General features: G+C 40.6%; 1 protein-coding gene and 24 non-coding genes across 28 annotated transcripts in view; 24 read left to right on the plus strand and 1 right to left on the minus strand.

Moving 5' to 3' along the window:
* LOC147180373 (ATP-dependent 6-phosphofructokinase, platelet type-like) overlaps positions 1–15026 on the minus strand; it is a 40602-nt gene that overhangs the window by 13696 nt on the left and 11880 nt on the right. For all 4 annotated transcript variants that reach the window (XM_086071756.1, XM_086071773.1, XM_086071747.1 and 1 more), the window contains exons 8-15: positions 9622–9717; positions 9452–9544; positions 9247–9372; positions 7779–7843; positions 7011–7080; positions 4185–4331; positions 1217–1287; positions 995–1082 (exon numbers count right to left, since the gene is read on the minus strand). In XM_086071756.1, coding sequence (XP_085927882.1) covers positions 995–1082; positions 1217–1287; positions 4185–4331; positions 7011–7080; positions 7779–7843; positions 9247–9372; positions 9452–9544; positions 9622–9717 — 756 coding nt within the window. The remainder of the gene's footprint in view (positions 1–994; positions 1083–1216; positions 1288–4184; positions 4332–7010; positions 7081–7778; positions 7844–9246; positions 9373–9451; positions 9545–9621; positions 9718–15026) is intronic.
* trnar-ucu (transfer RNA arginine (anticodon UCU)) lies at positions 9756–9847 on the plus strand. The gene is given in 2 exon segments: positions 9756–9792; positions 9812–9847. It is a non-coding gene; the product is annotated as a tRNA-Arg (tRNA).
* On the plus strand, positions 10125–10209 carry trnar-ucu (transfer RNA arginine (anticodon UCU)). The gene is given in 2 exon segments: positions 10125–10161; positions 10174–10209. It is a non-coding gene; the product is annotated as a tRNA-Arg (tRNA).
* On the plus strand, positions 10303–10394 carry trnar-ucu (transfer RNA arginine (anticodon UCU)). Its single transcript is given in 2 exon segments — positions 10303–10339; positions 10359–10394. It is a non-coding gene; the product is annotated as a tRNA-Arg (tRNA).
* trnar-ucu (transfer RNA arginine (anticodon UCU)) lies at positions 10488–10579 on the plus strand. Its single transcript is given in 2 exon segments — positions 10488–10524; positions 10544–10579. It is a non-coding gene; the product is annotated as a tRNA-Arg (tRNA).
* Positions 10858–10942, plus strand: trnar-ucu (transfer RNA arginine (anticodon UCU)). The gene is given in 2 exon segments: positions 10858–10894; positions 10907–10942. It is a non-coding gene; the product is annotated as a tRNA-Arg (tRNA).
* Positions 11036–11120, plus strand: trnar-ucu (transfer RNA arginine (anticodon UCU)). Its single transcript is given in 2 exon segments — positions 11036–11072; positions 11085–11120. It is a non-coding gene; the product is annotated as a tRNA-Arg (tRNA).
* On the plus strand, positions 11214–11305 carry trnar-ucu (transfer RNA arginine (anticodon UCU)). The gene is given in 2 exon segments: positions 11214–11250; positions 11270–11305. It is a non-coding gene; the product is annotated as a tRNA-Arg (tRNA).
* trnar-ucu (transfer RNA arginine (anticodon UCU)) lies at positions 11399–11490 on the plus strand. The gene is given in 2 exon segments: positions 11399–11435; positions 11455–11490. It is a non-coding gene; the product is annotated as a tRNA-Arg (tRNA).
* trnar-ucu (transfer RNA arginine (anticodon UCU)) lies at positions 11584–11675 on the plus strand. The gene is given in 2 exon segments: positions 11584–11620; positions 11640–11675. It is a non-coding gene; the product is annotated as a tRNA-Arg (tRNA).
* Positions 11769–11860, plus strand: trnar-ucu (transfer RNA arginine (anticodon UCU)). Its single transcript is given in 2 exon segments — positions 11769–11805; positions 11825–11860. It is a non-coding gene; the product is annotated as a tRNA-Arg (tRNA).
* Positions 11954–12045, plus strand: trnar-ucu (transfer RNA arginine (anticodon UCU)). Its single transcript is given in 2 exon segments — positions 11954–11990; positions 12010–12045. It is a non-coding gene; the product is annotated as a tRNA-Arg (tRNA).
* On the plus strand, positions 12139–12230 carry trnar-ucu (transfer RNA arginine (anticodon UCU)). The gene is given in 2 exon segments: positions 12139–12175; positions 12195–12230. It is a non-coding gene; the product is annotated as a tRNA-Arg (tRNA).
* trnar-ucu (transfer RNA arginine (anticodon UCU)) lies at positions 12324–12415 on the plus strand. Its single transcript is given in 2 exon segments — positions 12324–12360; positions 12380–12415. It is a non-coding gene; the product is annotated as a tRNA-Arg (tRNA).
* On the plus strand, positions 12509–12600 carry trnar-ucu (transfer RNA arginine (anticodon UCU)). The gene is given in 2 exon segments: positions 12509–12545; positions 12565–12600. It is a non-coding gene; the product is annotated as a tRNA-Arg (tRNA).
* trnar-ucu (transfer RNA arginine (anticodon UCU)) lies at positions 13058–13149 on the plus strand. Its single transcript is given in 2 exon segments — positions 13058–13094; positions 13114–13149. It is a non-coding gene; the product is annotated as a tRNA-Arg (tRNA).
* trnar-ucu (transfer RNA arginine (anticodon UCU)) lies at positions 13243–13327 on the plus strand. The gene is given in 2 exon segments: positions 13243–13279; positions 13292–13327. It is a non-coding gene; the product is annotated as a tRNA-Arg (tRNA).
* trnar-ucu (transfer RNA arginine (anticodon UCU)) lies at positions 13421–13512 on the plus strand. The gene is given in 2 exon segments: positions 13421–13457; positions 13477–13512. It is a non-coding gene; the product is annotated as a tRNA-Arg (tRNA).
* Positions 13606–13697, plus strand: trnar-ucu (transfer RNA arginine (anticodon UCU)). The gene is given in 2 exon segments: positions 13606–13642; positions 13662–13697. It is a non-coding gene; the product is annotated as a tRNA-Arg (tRNA).
* On the plus strand, positions 13791–13882 carry trnar-ucu (transfer RNA arginine (anticodon UCU)). Its single transcript is given in 2 exon segments — positions 13791–13827; positions 13847–13882. It is a non-coding gene; the product is annotated as a tRNA-Arg (tRNA).
* trnar-ucu (transfer RNA arginine (anticodon UCU)) lies at positions 13976–14067 on the plus strand. Its single transcript is given in 2 exon segments — positions 13976–14012; positions 14032–14067. It is a non-coding gene; the product is annotated as a tRNA-Arg (tRNA).
* On the plus strand, positions 14162–14253 carry trnar-ucu (transfer RNA arginine (anticodon UCU)). The gene is given in 2 exon segments: positions 14162–14198; positions 14218–14253. It is a non-coding gene; the product is annotated as a tRNA-Arg (tRNA).
* trnar-ucu (transfer RNA arginine (anticodon UCU)) lies at positions 14533–14624 on the plus strand. The gene is given in 2 exon segments: positions 14533–14569; positions 14589–14624. It is a non-coding gene; the product is annotated as a tRNA-Arg (tRNA).
* Positions 14718–14809, plus strand: trnar-ucu (transfer RNA arginine (anticodon UCU)). Its single transcript is given in 2 exon segments — positions 14718–14754; positions 14774–14809. It is a non-coding gene; the product is annotated as a tRNA-Arg (tRNA).
* On the plus strand, positions 14903–14994 carry trnar-ucu (transfer RNA arginine (anticodon UCU)). Its single transcript is given in 2 exon segments — positions 14903–14939; positions 14959–14994. It is a non-coding gene; the product is annotated as a tRNA-Arg (tRNA).

Raw genomic sequence — 15026 nt, forward strand, 5'->3', positions numbered from 1 at the left:
ATTTGAAACCCTCGCCCTGTCCTGAAAATCTCACTTGATAGCCTATCCCTTCTTCCTGACTTAAAACCCTACTCCTGTATTGAAACCCTACCCCTAGTGCAGTCCAATTGAGTGTTTTAACTCGGGCTGGGTTTAAAAAATCGAATAATCAATATCGAATTGATTTTTCTTTTCAAGCTTGATAGCGATTCGCAAAATCGATTATTTTAATATATCTTTTTTCCCATACATTTATAAGAAAATTGAATTTTAAAGGCCAAGGTTTTTATGTTTTTTTTTGTGTGCATTTGACTGTTTTCTTGACATTTACTGTTCACATGAATTTAAAAGTATTTTCTTACGTTTATGAAAGACCTGATTTATTGAGCTTTAGGACAATTCAGAATCTTTTTAATTTATATGAACAATTATTGAATTACAATTACGAAAATATTTTAAATTAAATACATTAGATTAATTGAATTAATAAATGGCAGCCAAAAACTAAATTACATTTTATTTGGAATTTAATGTTTGCAAAGCTTTTATCATGATTGTGATATTTAAGAATACTTGATACTCCATAATTGATCAATATTGGATCGGTGTGAATCGAATCGGGAAAAATCGAACCGGACTCTTGTGAATCGAAATCGAATCGATTGAGGAAATTAGAATCGATACCCAGACCGAGTTTTAACTGAAACACAATGAGATCATGTGATGTGTGAGTGGCGCTAACAACGTGAATGTGTCATGTTTCATTTTGTGTGCAAGTCAAACAACAATGCAATATTAATCAATCAGAATGTCGTGTTTGGACGAGTGGGGCCAAATGGAACATATTATTGCAAAGAAAAGAATTACTGTTGAGATTCCAAAGGATTTGAACAATTTGAACTTCAAGGTCAATGAATTTGCTAATGACATTTCGCGGCTATCTTATTCGACATTATCTTTAGCATTAGCTTTGCGCAGGAAACAATAAAATGACAGCACACCAATTTTGTGTTACCTCAAATCCGCCGATGACGAGCAGCGCGTTGATGTTGTGTGTCGCCATCTGCTGGGCGATCTTGTCCAAATGTTTCCCGGGAAGCGTCCTACGGTAGCAAGCGGGGAAAAAGTCCACTTGGCGCCAAACATGACCACACGTCGGCACAGCCGATGAACCACTCCACATAATCGTAACCATAATCGTAATCATCATCACGATAATGAGTTCGGCGCGATGTACCTTTTGGTGCCGAGCAGCGAGCCTCCTTGTCCCGTCCAGCCGCCGACGTCGCCCCACTTGATCTCCTTGATCTGAATGACGCACGGAAAAAATCGATCGATCAAATTGCAATCGGTTGCCTTTGAACTTTCTTTGAAATTCGAACCCTTTCTCAAAACCCACATTTGAAGCCTTAAAACTCGGTTTTTCATACGTGAACTTGAAACACAATGTTAGGCTTGAACTAACGCCCTCATTTGAAAATTTTAACTTTTTGTTTTTGAAACCCTAACCCCGAGTTGAGCAATTGATTGAAACATCTCAATTAGTGACGCACCCGATATATTCGGCCACCGAAAATAAAATTCAAGCCGAAATAGGATGTTGTGGTGACGCAAGCAAAACAAAAAAACGCTGCGAGTGTCCGGCTCGCTTCTCGCTGGCCTTTCCGCTGTGTGAGTTTGCACGGGTCCCGGGGTCATTGCGCACACCGGAGGAGAGGGGCGTCGTCGCTTGGTGGACAACATTTAAGCGGATCGAAAAAAAGACAGAACTTGACTTTTTTTTTTTTATAAGAGCCCCTCGAACGCTTTTTCACCGGCATTCCCGGTGGCCGTGCTAAATACTTGAGCTAATGCTAGCACTATTGCTTTCAACGGTTTTAAACACGGAAACACTTTCCGCTATCTCCGGGTGGCGACAGACCCGTACAGGACGCCAAGTGTGACTTTGCAGTTTGTTCCCGAAGACGATTAGCTGGTGCGAACAAATGTATTTATTTATTTTTAAACGTTGGCGAATATGCAAATGAGCCGATTTTAAGTGCGCCGCGCGTTGTCCCGCCGCACGCATCAGTGTTTAATGTACCTTTAGCCAACATGTCTGCGGTGTGTGTGCATATTTCAATTTAGATTGTGCTTTGTTAAAATGCCAGTGCTAAATAAGTATTTTATAATAATATTATAATTTTAATTCATTATAATAAATGCAATGATAGTAAAAAAAAATTCATTTTTTTCCCCCCGGTGTTTCAATTTTTAATTTTCGGTTTCGGCCAAACATTTTTCATTTCGGTACATCCCTCATCTCAATCCATTTTGAAACCGTACTTTCAAACTGTAAATCTGTCTTGAAACCGTAAAACCCACATTTTTAAACCCTGGCATTTTCTTAAAACAACTTGAAAACATACTCCTTCTTTGAAACCCTAATTTGAAATCCCAATCCTAATTTAACAAACCTCATTTTGAAATTCGAACCTTGCCGTAAAACCCAAACCCTGTCTTAAAACCCTATTTTATAACCGCGACCTCAATATGAAACCCCAACTTGAATCCCCGACATTGTCTTAAAACACTCATTTGAAATATTTTCCCTTTCATTGAAACCCTCATTTTAAATCCAAATTCTGGCTTGAAAGTCAAACTTGAAACTCTACCCTTGCCTTAAAACTTTCAATTCTGCCTTAAAATCCTAATTTGGAATCATAAACACGAGTCAAAACCCTAACTTCCCTAACTGTGACATTGATTTGAATTTAAAACCTTCACCCTTTTTTTGAAGCCCTAATTCTGGCAACAATTCGAATTACGAATCAGAAACTCTAACTTTGCACAGAAGCCCTCATTTTGTCTTGAAACCACAAGCATATCTTAAAACCCAAACTTGAAACTCTGACAGTAGATTCAAATCCTAATTTAAAACCTTCACCCTTTTTTCGAAACTCAAATTGGAAATCCAAATCCTGGCTTGAAAGCCCAATTTGAAACCCTAACTCTTTCTTAAAACCCCATTTTGAAACCTCTTTCAAATCCAAATCCTGGCTTGAACATCTAATGAGAAACAGCTTCAACTCTCCCTTGAAACCCTAACCCCAGCTTTGAACCCTAACCTTTGTTCAAAACCCCGACCCTGTCTTGAAAACCTAACTTTGGCTACAAACCAAAATTTCCAACCATAACCCTTGTTTGAAACCTAAATTTGAAAACGTAGCGCCCCAAGTGGAGCGGCGCCATCATGACGCCCGTCTGCTTATCAGTTTGTCCTTCCTGCCGCTCGTCGCGCTGACCTGTGAGGAATGTCTCCTGCCGTTTCATTTAGCGCCGGCTGCTACTCGTTAGCTCAAACGTTAGCGCGCTAAGTTTAGCGCTCTGACCCTGGGAGGGCGTCGCAATGCAGAACGCGAGAGAGAAAGACGCTCCGCGGGGGTGACCGCTTTGCTTATGCTGACTTCCAGACGGCAGCAGGAAATTTGGTGCGAATGTCGAGCATGAGGAGACCCGCAAAAAAAGTCTCAGGCAGCCAAGCCGGAAAAGACACACAAATTCCGATTTCAGGTAGCCATTTTAGGGCCTCTTTTTTTTGTCATTTCCACTTTCTTTTCAATGTTAAGAAAATTCAGCCCTTAAAGTCACTTAGGCTTAAAAATATGAAGTTTGGTAAGCACGTGTATCATGAGTAGAGACACAAAAACGTCTCAAAAAAGCCATGCCCGAAAAGACAAAGGAAGACATCGATTTTGGGTGTGAGCAGCCAACCGCCATCTTTCCAAACTGAGTTCAAATTAAAAAGACACACTGTACTGTAAAAAACGAGTGTGATATTGATTTGTGTTGAGGTCATGTTTCTGCCACTAGATGGCATAATTGCATTTGTAAGACGGTGTTGACAGCTCAGTGCATTTTTCTTTTCATATTAAGAGCTATCGAAGTCTCCACAAATACGTGCATTATTACGAAATGTTTTGCTGCTAAATTTTGACGTGGGCGTGTCTGTTGCGTTGCGACTGGAATTCCCGCAGTACAGTCTTTGCAAGTAAGGGGCCGGTCATTAATCACGCATTAAAAAATGTAGTACCGTTAATGGAACTTTAAATTAACAAATTTTAACACCCCTAAATTATTATTTTTTTTTTTTAAGATTGTGTAAATAAACAAACAAATCCAAAATCGTTAATAATTCAACAACAAAAAAACTTCCGATCTCTCACCTGACCCTTGTAGAATCCCTCGAAGCCGTCGCTCACCGCAAACATTTTGTGGCCTTCGCTGATTCCCACCCGGACGGCAGAGCGCACGGCGGCATTCATGCCAGCCGCGGGTGCGCCGACGTTCAACACGGCAACGTTGAACGAGCTCTGAGGAGGAACGGCAACACGGCAAAATATTTTCTTTCCCACCGTGACAAAGATCGGCAATTTCCCGTGGTGACCGTCCCGACTTTTGACTTTTGCGGAACCGGACCCGCGTGTCCTGATCCCGCCATGCAATCGGCTGCATGCCGCAACAAGATGCAACCAAGCGGCAGACCTCAAAACTGTCACGTGTTGTTGTGTGCATGTCAAGGACACACAAGTCGTGTGTGTGCTTGAGGCGCATCATGGCACTCATTGACAAGGGCTGGGTAGCAAATGTCCTCAATCGATTTCGATTCACAAGAGTTCGGTTCGATTCGATTTTGATTTCCCCCGGTTCAATTCGATTCACTTGGTTCAAGCCGATATTGATTCATTAATGGAACATCAATTATTTTTAACACGGACATGAGACCAACTCCACAAATAAATATAATAATAATATAAATGTAAATTAAAAAATATTCGGAATTATCAGTGCAATAGTCCGGTCTTTCATAAATATAAGAAAATACTTATTAGAAATATAAATTCATGTAAACAGTAGATTTCAAGAAAACAGTAAGATACAAAAACAATTGGCCCTTCAAATTCTATTTTGTTGTTTAACTTATGGGAAAAAAAGATATTAAAATAATCGATTCATGATTTTATGAATCGATATCAAGCTTGAAAAGAAAAATCGATTCGATATCGATTATTCGATTTTTTACAACCCAGCCCTATTATTTACCATACGCTTCTCATTACGTGAGCCAGAAGGTTACCATGGCAACCAGATGACATCATTGCCTTCAGTTTTAATCCTAAAACGAGCGCAATGCAACAGAAAATTGTCCATACAAAATGCACTCTAAAAACAGTTGTGTCAAAAGTAACCCAATTATGGATCAAAAATGGGCCGATCCACTTTATGACAAAATCACCCAAGTAAAGGATCTGACCAATATTTATGAGTTGTTTTCCACTAAAAGACTCATTTCTTGACTCAAATTTACCCAAGTAGAGGATCGGTCCATTTTGACCCGTAGTTGGGTTATTTTTGACCCCACTGTTTTTAGAGTGTGATGTCAAGCATGTGAGAGCTCAGCCGGGTTAGCAATGATCGCTAACGCGCTGCCTTTGCATGTCCGCCGTTTGCCCATGCAAAGACAAAACAAGAACTCAGCAGCACTGACAATGTTTGATTGTGTTGTTGCTAGCAGCGGAGCCTCCGAAAACTGAAACTCAAGATGACATATTGTACAAACTACTAACCCAACTCAAGCTGTTGCTAGAATTTGTAATTATAGCGATGATTGAGATCTCATTAATGTCATACAGAGCGGCCAGATGTCTTTCCTGCATCCAATTGTGTTCCATTACCTCTTTTGTTTAGCTAGCATTACACATGTTCCCTTTTGAGGAGGCATCAACTCATTTGCTCCCCAAAACGTATAAATACGTTCTATTTTAAATATTCCCATTCTCCCAAAGACGCATTTATACGTTGTTGTTGTTGTTGTTTTTTATGCTAGAGCATATAGAAGGCTTTGACGCACCCTCAGAACTGAAGAGAACGGTTGAATCAATGGCCAGCAGGTGGCAGCAGAGTATAAGAGATCATCCAGGGCCATGTTGCAAAAAGGCTCTTTTCCCCAGTGTTCTAAACTGATTTGTGAATAATGATGAAACTTAGCTATATTATAATGCTATCTTTCTTTTGGTAGGTTCCATGTTTTTATAGCAATAGAAGACAATTTTCTGTGGACCTTGCAAAATCAGTCCAAAACCAGTAAAACAGCCGGGAGCGAAGGGGGTTGCTTCAGTGAAAATGGCTGCCAGTCAATGAGTTAAGGAAAAAAAACAAAGACCATAAGGCAACATTAAGGCAAATATTAAAGAACACAAAAAGAAAAAAACAAAACAAAACATAACATAAAAACTAAGACGAAACATAAACAACATAAAAATACACCAAAAAGAAAAAGAAAAAGCTATGAAGAAACAACACAAAAGACTAAAAACTCAAGATAAAAACAAAGAAAAAAGTAAAACAAAACAAAGAAAAGAAAAGAAAAAAATGCATATAAAAAGCTAAAAAACAAACAAACATAAAACAACATACAAAAACGGATTTTTTTGTGTTGAAAAAACAACACAAAAGTCAGAAAGAACAAAAATAACCAAAAAAGAAAAACACAAAAAAATTGACAAATTAAAAACAACGGTAACACAAATCAAATAAAGTAAATAACACAAGAAAGTAAAAAACTACACAAAAAACACAAACAATGAAGAAATATAAGAAAAAAAAAGTAAAAAAGTCGAGAATTTTTCAAAACTTTTTTTTTCTACTTTGAAGTTTCTTCTGTATTCATCCGTCCATCCATGATGTGAATATCAGCTCAAATTCAAATGAGAAAAAACTTTCCAAGTTTCTGAAATCCAAAACGTAAAACGAAAATACATTTTTTTAAAAATGTAAAAGCTAAAGCGTGCATTAGCTCCGCCTCTCCCTTCTCATTGGCCCGTTAGTGTCACAAACAGCGACCACGACGCACCTGTGCAGGAAGTACCTTGACGGGCTAACGTTAAAAGCCGTCGGAGCGGCTGAAGGGGAGACGACGCATCGTTACCTTTTCAATCAATCCGACAAATGCGATCGATCCGTCGTCAATAAAGTGTGAAACTGCTGCTTACGTGCGGAAGCTCCGAGTCGGCCTTGCGGTTGCACAAAAGGCGGTATGTGCTCAAGTTGTTCTCAAAGCTCCTACAAAAAAGGAAAAAGGAAATCAGATGTGGCCACAACATTGAAATCACGTGCGCGTGAATTACAAAAACGGCGTTTTTAATATCATTCCGTGAGACAAACTTTTTTTCTCCAATATTCTACTTAATAAAAAAACATAACTAAAACAGATTTTTTGCCATTTTTTTTTGACATTGTGCTACTCCTTCTGGTGTATATTTCTTGACCACCTGGGGGCAGTATTATACAGACACACAGATAAAAATGGATTCCTCGCGCTATTCTTCGCCAAGGATAAAGAATATGCGTATTGCTAACACAGCCACATAGATGCTATTAATTAGCCCGCGCCTATGGAATTTCCCATTACATTAGCATTAGCATGAAGCTATCGGAGGTTAAGTGCTTGTTTAGAATACACGTGTAGTTTCTCTGTTTCATGTTTCAATTTCAACTGTTCGGTCAAACAACAGCTCGCGTCTCGTGAAAGAAAAAAAAAGTGGGTTTACTCGTATCTCAAGGCACCAGCGTAGTTTGTAAAAAGTTGGGTCACTCGTATCTCAAGGCGCCAGCGTAGTTTGTAGCTACAAATGTGGATTTTGTGTCTAAAAATGATGTTATATCAATATGGTGGCCGCCCAAAAAAATGTGTCTGAGGCTGCGTAATCTGTCGAGGGAAAATATTTTCTTTAAATGATTAATAAAATAAAAATAATGACCTTCCACGCAGTCTGACCGCCTCCTCAAATTTCTTTTCATCCATGGCCTTCTGCACTTCCTGTGTCTGAACACAACACAAACACACACACACACGCATTTCACTTAATGTTGACCTACGACAATATAAACATACACATCGATGCATCGGAAATATCGTGTTTGGACCAGTTTGAATAACTGATTGTATCATAATTGTAACGTATTGTAATTGGAGTGAGCGGCATCGCAACTGTACCATACAGCATCGTATAAAGTAGAGACAGACCGATATGGTTTTTTCAGGGCTAATACCGATGCCGATTATTAGTAGTCAAGAAAGCCGATTACCGATTTTTTTAAGCCGATATTCATTTAAAGTTAAAAAGGGGGAGAAAATGTTGGTGCCAAAATTTTTTTTAAATACAAATACCAATCTTGACTTTGTTGTGAATTTTTCAGATTTTTCAAAATGTAGAAAAGTTTTTTTGTTTTTATTTAAACAATATACTTCATTTTAAATAAATAAAAATGCTCAGGGAGCTCCCAAGGTTATCAGTACGTCTTATAACGTTAAATGGAAACTTAAAGAAGTAAATACCATAGCTCAGTTTTTTCTAAAAAAAGAAAAAAAAAGAAATCTAAAACTGTCACATTTCTTTGTTTTAGTGTAAAAAAAAAAAAGATTCAGAAGGTACCCAGCATCAGCAGCATCTCTTATGAAGTTAACTGATTTTTAGTTTAGTTTCCTGAGATGAAAATGGTTTTAGCTTTACCTTTTATTGGCCATCAGATTAAGAAAAAAAGCCAATACCAATATTCGTCAAAATGTCCAATATCGGCGCCGATAATCGCCGATTATCGCTCGATCGTTTTTCAATTCATTTTTATAGCGCCACAACTGGAGTAAATGTAATTTTTTTTCTTCTTCTTTTCTTTTGTATATGCGTGAGTATGTGCATGCGCGTGTGTGCACGTGTGCGTGCGTGAGTGTGTACACATGAATTCACCTAAAACCTATTAAAAATCCCAGACCCGTTCACCTAAACCGAATACTTCAGAATCCAGCTAGAGTCGTGAGGTTGTCAGGAGACCCGAGGAAGGATCAAAGAAAAGAAAGGAAAGTGAAATCCAGACCTACAACCCACCGAGTAAATGTAAATTTGATTGTGTCGAATTGCGCAACATCATAGAACAAAGAATAAACAGCATCACAATCATATTGTATCGTAATTCACCTAATTGTGTCGCTTTTGTACCTGTCGTCATTTTTTGTGGTACCCCATGGGACAAAAGTGTCTTGCTCAAATCGTACGAAACTGGATTGTAAACTATGCTGAATCGTCTCACAGCCAATCGTATCGCTTTTCGTGTTGGTAAATCGTATTCCAGACAGCCGGATCACATTTGAATTGTAACCAATCATGCAGCATCACATGCTACCGTTGCGTTAGCGTCCGATCGGTATTTAAAGCGGCTGGCGGCTCTTACCATCTGCACGCACTCCATGAGGGGCAAGCGCACGGCCTGGTTGCCCACCAGCGACACCACGCAGGCGGGCGTGCCGGCAGAGGCCTCCAGCAAAGCCAGCACCGCCTCCACGCCCATACGACTGGCCTGTAGGGGGCGCGTCAAGGCCACGTTCGGCATAAACCTGAGCCTCGATGGTTTTGCGACGATGGCAAAAGCAGCTTACCAGGATCCTGTCGAAGGCGGACGGGGTTCCCCCTCGCTGCACGTGGCCCAGGATGGTCACCCTGGTATCGAAACCCAGGTTGCGCACCACCAGCTGCCGGTCAACATCAACAAGTTGCTCGCGTGTCTTCTCGGTGGTACGGGTCCGAATCTTTAGAGGGGAGGCCTTACGTCTTTGATGTAGTCGGGCGTGATGGGCTTGTTGTGGCAGTCGATGGCACCTTCAGCCACGATGATGATGTTGAGTCTCTTCTTGTCAGCGCGGTTCTAGCAGGAAACACCAGATCACACAAGTCCTTTTTGCAGGCTCTGTGGCGCAATGGACAGCGCATTGGACTTCTAAGAAACTTAATAAGAGGCAATTCAAAGGTTGTGGGTTCGAGTCCCGCCAGAGTCGGCTTTGAGTTCAATACTATTTTAAACATAAATCCAATTCAGGTACCTTTAGGTTGTGGTAGTTTATTGTAGCATTCCGAAGTCTTTGTCTACAGGCTCTGTGGCGCAATGGACAGTGCATTGGACTTCTAAGATAGTTAATAAGTGGCAATTCAAAGGTTGTGTGTTCGAGTCCCTCAAGAGTTGGCTAGTCGTTGAATGGAATTTCAAACATCAATCCAATTCAGGTACCTTTAGGTTGTGGTAGTTTATTGTAGCATTCCGAAATCCTTTTTACAGGCTCTGTGGCGCAATGGACAGCGCATTGGACTTCTAAGATAAGTGGCAATTCAAAGGTTGTGGGTTCGAGTCCCTCCAGAGTCGGCTTGTTTCTTAATGGAATTTTACACATCAATCCAATTCAGGTACCTTTAGGTTGTGGTAGTTTATTGTAGCATTCCGAAATCTTTGTCCAAGGGCTCTGTGGCGCAATGGACAGTGCATTGGACTTCTAAGATAGTAAGTAAGAGGCAATTCAAAGGTTGTGGGTTCGAGTCCCACCAGAGTCGGCTTGTTTCTTAATGGAATTTTAAACATCAATCCAATTCAGGTAACTTTAGGTTGTAGTAGTTTATTGTAACATTCCGAAGTCTTTGTCTACAGGCTCTGTGGTGCAATGGACAGCGCATTGGACTTCTAAGAAACTTAATAAGAGGCAATTCAAAGGTTGTGGGTTCGAGTCCCGCCAGAGTCGGCTTGTCATTAAATGGAATTTTAAACATCAATCCAATTCAGGTACCTTTAGGTTGTGGTAGTTTATTGAAGCATTCCGAAATCTTTGTCCAAGGGCTCTGTGGCGCAATGGACAGCGCATTGGACTTCTAAGATAGTTAATAAGTGGCAATTCAAAGGTTGTGGGTTCGAGTCCCTCAAGAGTTGGCTAGTCGTTGAATGGAATTTCAAACATCAATCCAATTCAGGTACCTTTAGGTTGTAGTAGTTTATTGTAACATTCCGAAGTCTTTGTCAACAGGCTCTGTGGCGCAATGGACAGCGCATTGGACTTCTAAGATAAGTGGCAATTCAAAGGTTGTGGGTTCGAGTCCCTCCAGAGTCGGCTTGTTTCTTAATGGAATTTTAAACATCAATCCAATTCAGGTACTTTTAGGTTGTGGTAGTTTATTGAAGCATTCAGAAATCTTTGTCCAAGGGCTCTGTGGCGCAATGGACAGCGCATTGGACTTCTAAGATAAGTGGCAATTCAAAGGTTGTGGGTTCGAGTCCCACCAGAGTCGGCTTGTTTCTTAATGGTATTTTAAACATCAATCCAATTCAGGTACTTTTCGGTTGTGGTAGTTTATTATAGCATTCCGAAATCTTTGTCCATGGGCTCTGTGGCGCAATGGACAGCACATTGGACTTCTAAGATAGTTAATGAGAGGCAATTCAAAGGTTGTGGGTTTGAGTCCCACCAGAGTCGGCTTGTTTCTTAATGGAATTTTAAACATCAATCCAATTCAGGTACCTTTAGGTTGTGGTAGTTTATTGTAGCATTCCGAAGTCTTTGTCTACAGGCTCTGTGGCGCAATGGACAGCGCATTGGACTTCTAAGAAGCTTAATAAGAGGCAATTCAAAGGTTGTGGGTTCGAGTCCCACCAGAGTCGGCTTGTTGTTGAATGGAATTTTACACATCAATCCAATTCAGGTACCTTTAGGTTGTGGTAGTTTATTGAAGCATTCTGAAATCTTTGTCCAAGGGCTCTGTGGCGCAATGGACAGCGCATTGGAATTCTAAGATAATTAATAACTGGCAATTCAAAGGTTGTGGGTTCGAGTCCCGCCAGAGTCGGCTTGTCATTAAATGGAATTTTAAACATCAATCCAATTCAGGTACCTTTAGGTTGTGGTAGTTTATTGAAGCATTCCGAAATCTTTGTCCAAGGGCTCTGTGGCGCAATGGACAGCGCATTGGACTTCTAAGAAAGATATTAAGTGGCAATTCAAAGGTTGTGGGTTCGAGTCCCACCAGAGTCGGCTTGTCGTTGAATGGAATTTTACACATCAATCCAATTCAGGTACCTTTAGGTTGTGGTAGTTTATTGTAGCATTCCGAAGTCTTTGTCCATGGGCTCTGTGGCGCAATGGACAGCGCATTGGACTTCTAAGATAGTAAGTAAGAGGCAATTCAAAGGTTGTGGGTTTGAGTCCCTCCAGAGTCGGCTTGTTTCTTAATGGAATTTTACACATCAATCCAATTCAGGTAACTTTAGGTTGTAGTAGTTTATTGTAACATTCCGAAGTCTTTGTCTACAGGCTCTGTGGTGCAATGGACAGCGCATTGGACTTCTAAGAAACTTAATAAGAGGCAATTCAAAGGTTGTGGGTTCGAGTCCCACCAGAGTCGGCTTGTCGTTGAATGGAATTTTACACATCAATCCAATTCAGGTACCTTTAGGTTGTGGTAGTTTATTGAAGCATTCTGAAATCTTTGTCCAAGGGCTCTGTGGCGCAATGGACAGCGCATTGGAATTCTAAGATAATTAATAACTGGCAATTCAAAGGTTGTGGGTTCGAGTCCCGCCAGAGTCGGCTTGTCATTAAATGGAATTTTAAACATCAATCCAATTCAGGTACCTTTAGGTTGTGGTAGTTTATTGAAGCATTCCGAAATCTTTGTCCAAGGGCTCTGTGGCGCAATGGACAGCGCATTGGACTTCTAAGAAACTTAATAAGAGGCAATTCAAAGGTTGTGGGTTCGAGTCCCACCAGAGTAGGCTTGTTTCTTAATGGAATTTTAAACATCAATCCAATTCAGGTACCTTTATGGTTGTGGTAGTTTATTGTAGCATTCCGAAGTCTTTGTCCACGGGCTCTGTGGCGCAATGGACAGCGCATTGGACTTCTAAGATAGTAAGTAAGAGGCAATTCAAAGGTTGTGGGTTTGAGTCCCACCACTCGTTTCTTAATGGAATTTTACACATCAATCCAATTCAGGTACCTTTAGGTTGTGGTAGTTTATTGTAGCATTCCGAAGTCTTTGTCTACAGGCTCTGTGGCGCAATGGACAGGGCATTGGACTTCTAAGATAGTAAGTAAGTGGCAATTCAAAGGTTATGGGTTTGAGTCCCACCAGAGTCGGCTTGTTTCTTAATGGAATTTTAAACATCAATCCAATTCAGGTACTTTTCGGTTGTGGTAGTTTATTGTAGCATTCCGAAATCTTTGTCCATGGGCTCTGTGGCGCAATGGACAGCGCATTGGACTTCTAAGATAGTTAATGAGAGGCAATTCAAAGGTTGTGGGTTCGAGTCCCACCAGAGTCGGCTTGTTTCTTAATGGAATTTTAAACATCAATCCAATTCAGGTACCTTTATGGTTGTGGTAGTTTATTGTAGCATTCCGAAGTCCTTTTTACAGGCTCTGTGGCGCAATGGACAGCGCATTGGACTTCTAAGATAAGTGGCAATTCAAAGGTTGTGGGTTCGAGTCCCACCAGAGTCGGCTTGTTTCTTAATGGAATTTTAAACATCAATCCAATTCAGGTACCTTTAGGTTGTGGTAGTTTATTGTAGCATTCCGAAATCTTTGTCCAAGGGCTCTGTGGCGCAATGGACAGCGCATTGGACTTCTAAGATAGTTAATAACTGGCAATTCAAAGGTTGTGGGTTCAAGTCCCGCCAGAGTCGGCTTGTCATTAAATGGAATTTTAAACATCAATCCAATTCAGGTACCTTTAGGTTGTGGTAGTTTATTGTAGCATTCCGAAGTCTTTGTCTACAGGCTCTGTGGCGCAATGGACAGCGCATTGGACTTCTAAGATAGTTAATGAGAGGCAATTCAAAGGTTGTGGGTTCGAGTCCCACCAAAGTCGGCTTGTCTTTGAATGGAATTTTAAACATCAATCCAATTCAGGTACTTTTAGGTTATGGTAGTTTATTGTAGCATTCCGAAATATTTGTCAATGGGCTCTGTGGCGCAATGGACAGCGCATTGGACTTCTAAGTTAGTTAATGAGGGGCAATTCAAAGGTTGTGGGTTCGAGTCCCACCAGAGTTGGCTTTTAGTTCAACAGTATTTTAAACATCAATCCAATTAAGGTACCTTTCGGTTTTGGTAGTTTATTGTAGCATTCCGAAATCTTTGTCAATGGGCTCTGTGGCGCAATGGACAGCGCATTGGACTTCTAAGATAGTAAATGAGAGGCAATTCAAAGGTTGTGGGTTGGAGTCCCACCAGAGTCGGCTAGTTTCTTAATGGAATTTTAAACATATATCCAATTCAGGTACCTTTATGGTTGTGGTAGTTTATTGTAGCATTCCAAAATCTTTGTCTACAGGCTCTGTGGCGCAATGGACAGCGCATTGGACTTCTAAGAAAGATATTAAGTGGCAATTCAAAGGTTGTGGGTTCGAGTCCCACCAGAGTCGGCTTGTCGTTGAATGGAATTTTACACATCAATCCAATTCAGGTACCTTTAGGTTGTGGTAGTTTATTGAAGCATTCCGAAATCTTTGTCCAAGGGCTCTGTGGCGCAATGGACAGTGCATTGGACTCCTTTGAAACTTAATAAGAGGCAATTTAAAGTTTGTGGGTTCGAGTCCCACCAGAGTAGGCTTGTTTCTTAATGGAATTTTAAACAACAATCCAATTCAGGTACCTTTATGGTTGTGGTAGTTTATTGTAGCATTCCGAAGTCTTTGTCTACAGGCTCTGTGGCGCAATGGACAGCGCATTGGACTTCTAAGATAATTAATAACTGGCAATTCAAAGGTTGTGGGTTCGAGTCCCGCCAGAGTCGGCTTGTCATTCAATGGAATTTTAAACATCAATCCAATTCAGGTACCTTTAGGTTGTGGTAGTTTATTGAAGCATTCCGAAATCTTTGTCCAAGGGCTCTGTGGCGCAATGGACAGCGCATTGGACTTCTAAGATAGTTAATGAGAGGCAATTCAAAGGTTGTGGGTTCGAGTCCCACCAGAGTCGGCTTGTTTCTTAATGGAATTTTAAACATCAATCCAATTCAGGTACCTTTAGGTTGTGGTAGTTTATTGTAGCATTCCGAAGTCTTTGTCTACGGGCTCTGTGGCGCAATGGACAGCGCATTGGACTTCTAAGATAGTTAGTAAGTGGCAATTCAAAGGTTGTGGGTTCGAGTCCCTCCAGAGTCGGCTTGTTTCTTAATGGAATTTTACACATCAAT

Source organism: Leptonotus elevatus, chromosome 1, assembly GCF_054856555.1.
Source record: "Leptonotus elevatus isolate MCC_2025b chromosome 1, RoL_Lele_1.0, whole genome shotgun sequence".
NCBI lineage: Eukaryota > Metazoa > Chordata > Actinopteri > Syngnathiformes > Syngnathidae > Leptonotus > Leptonotus elevatus.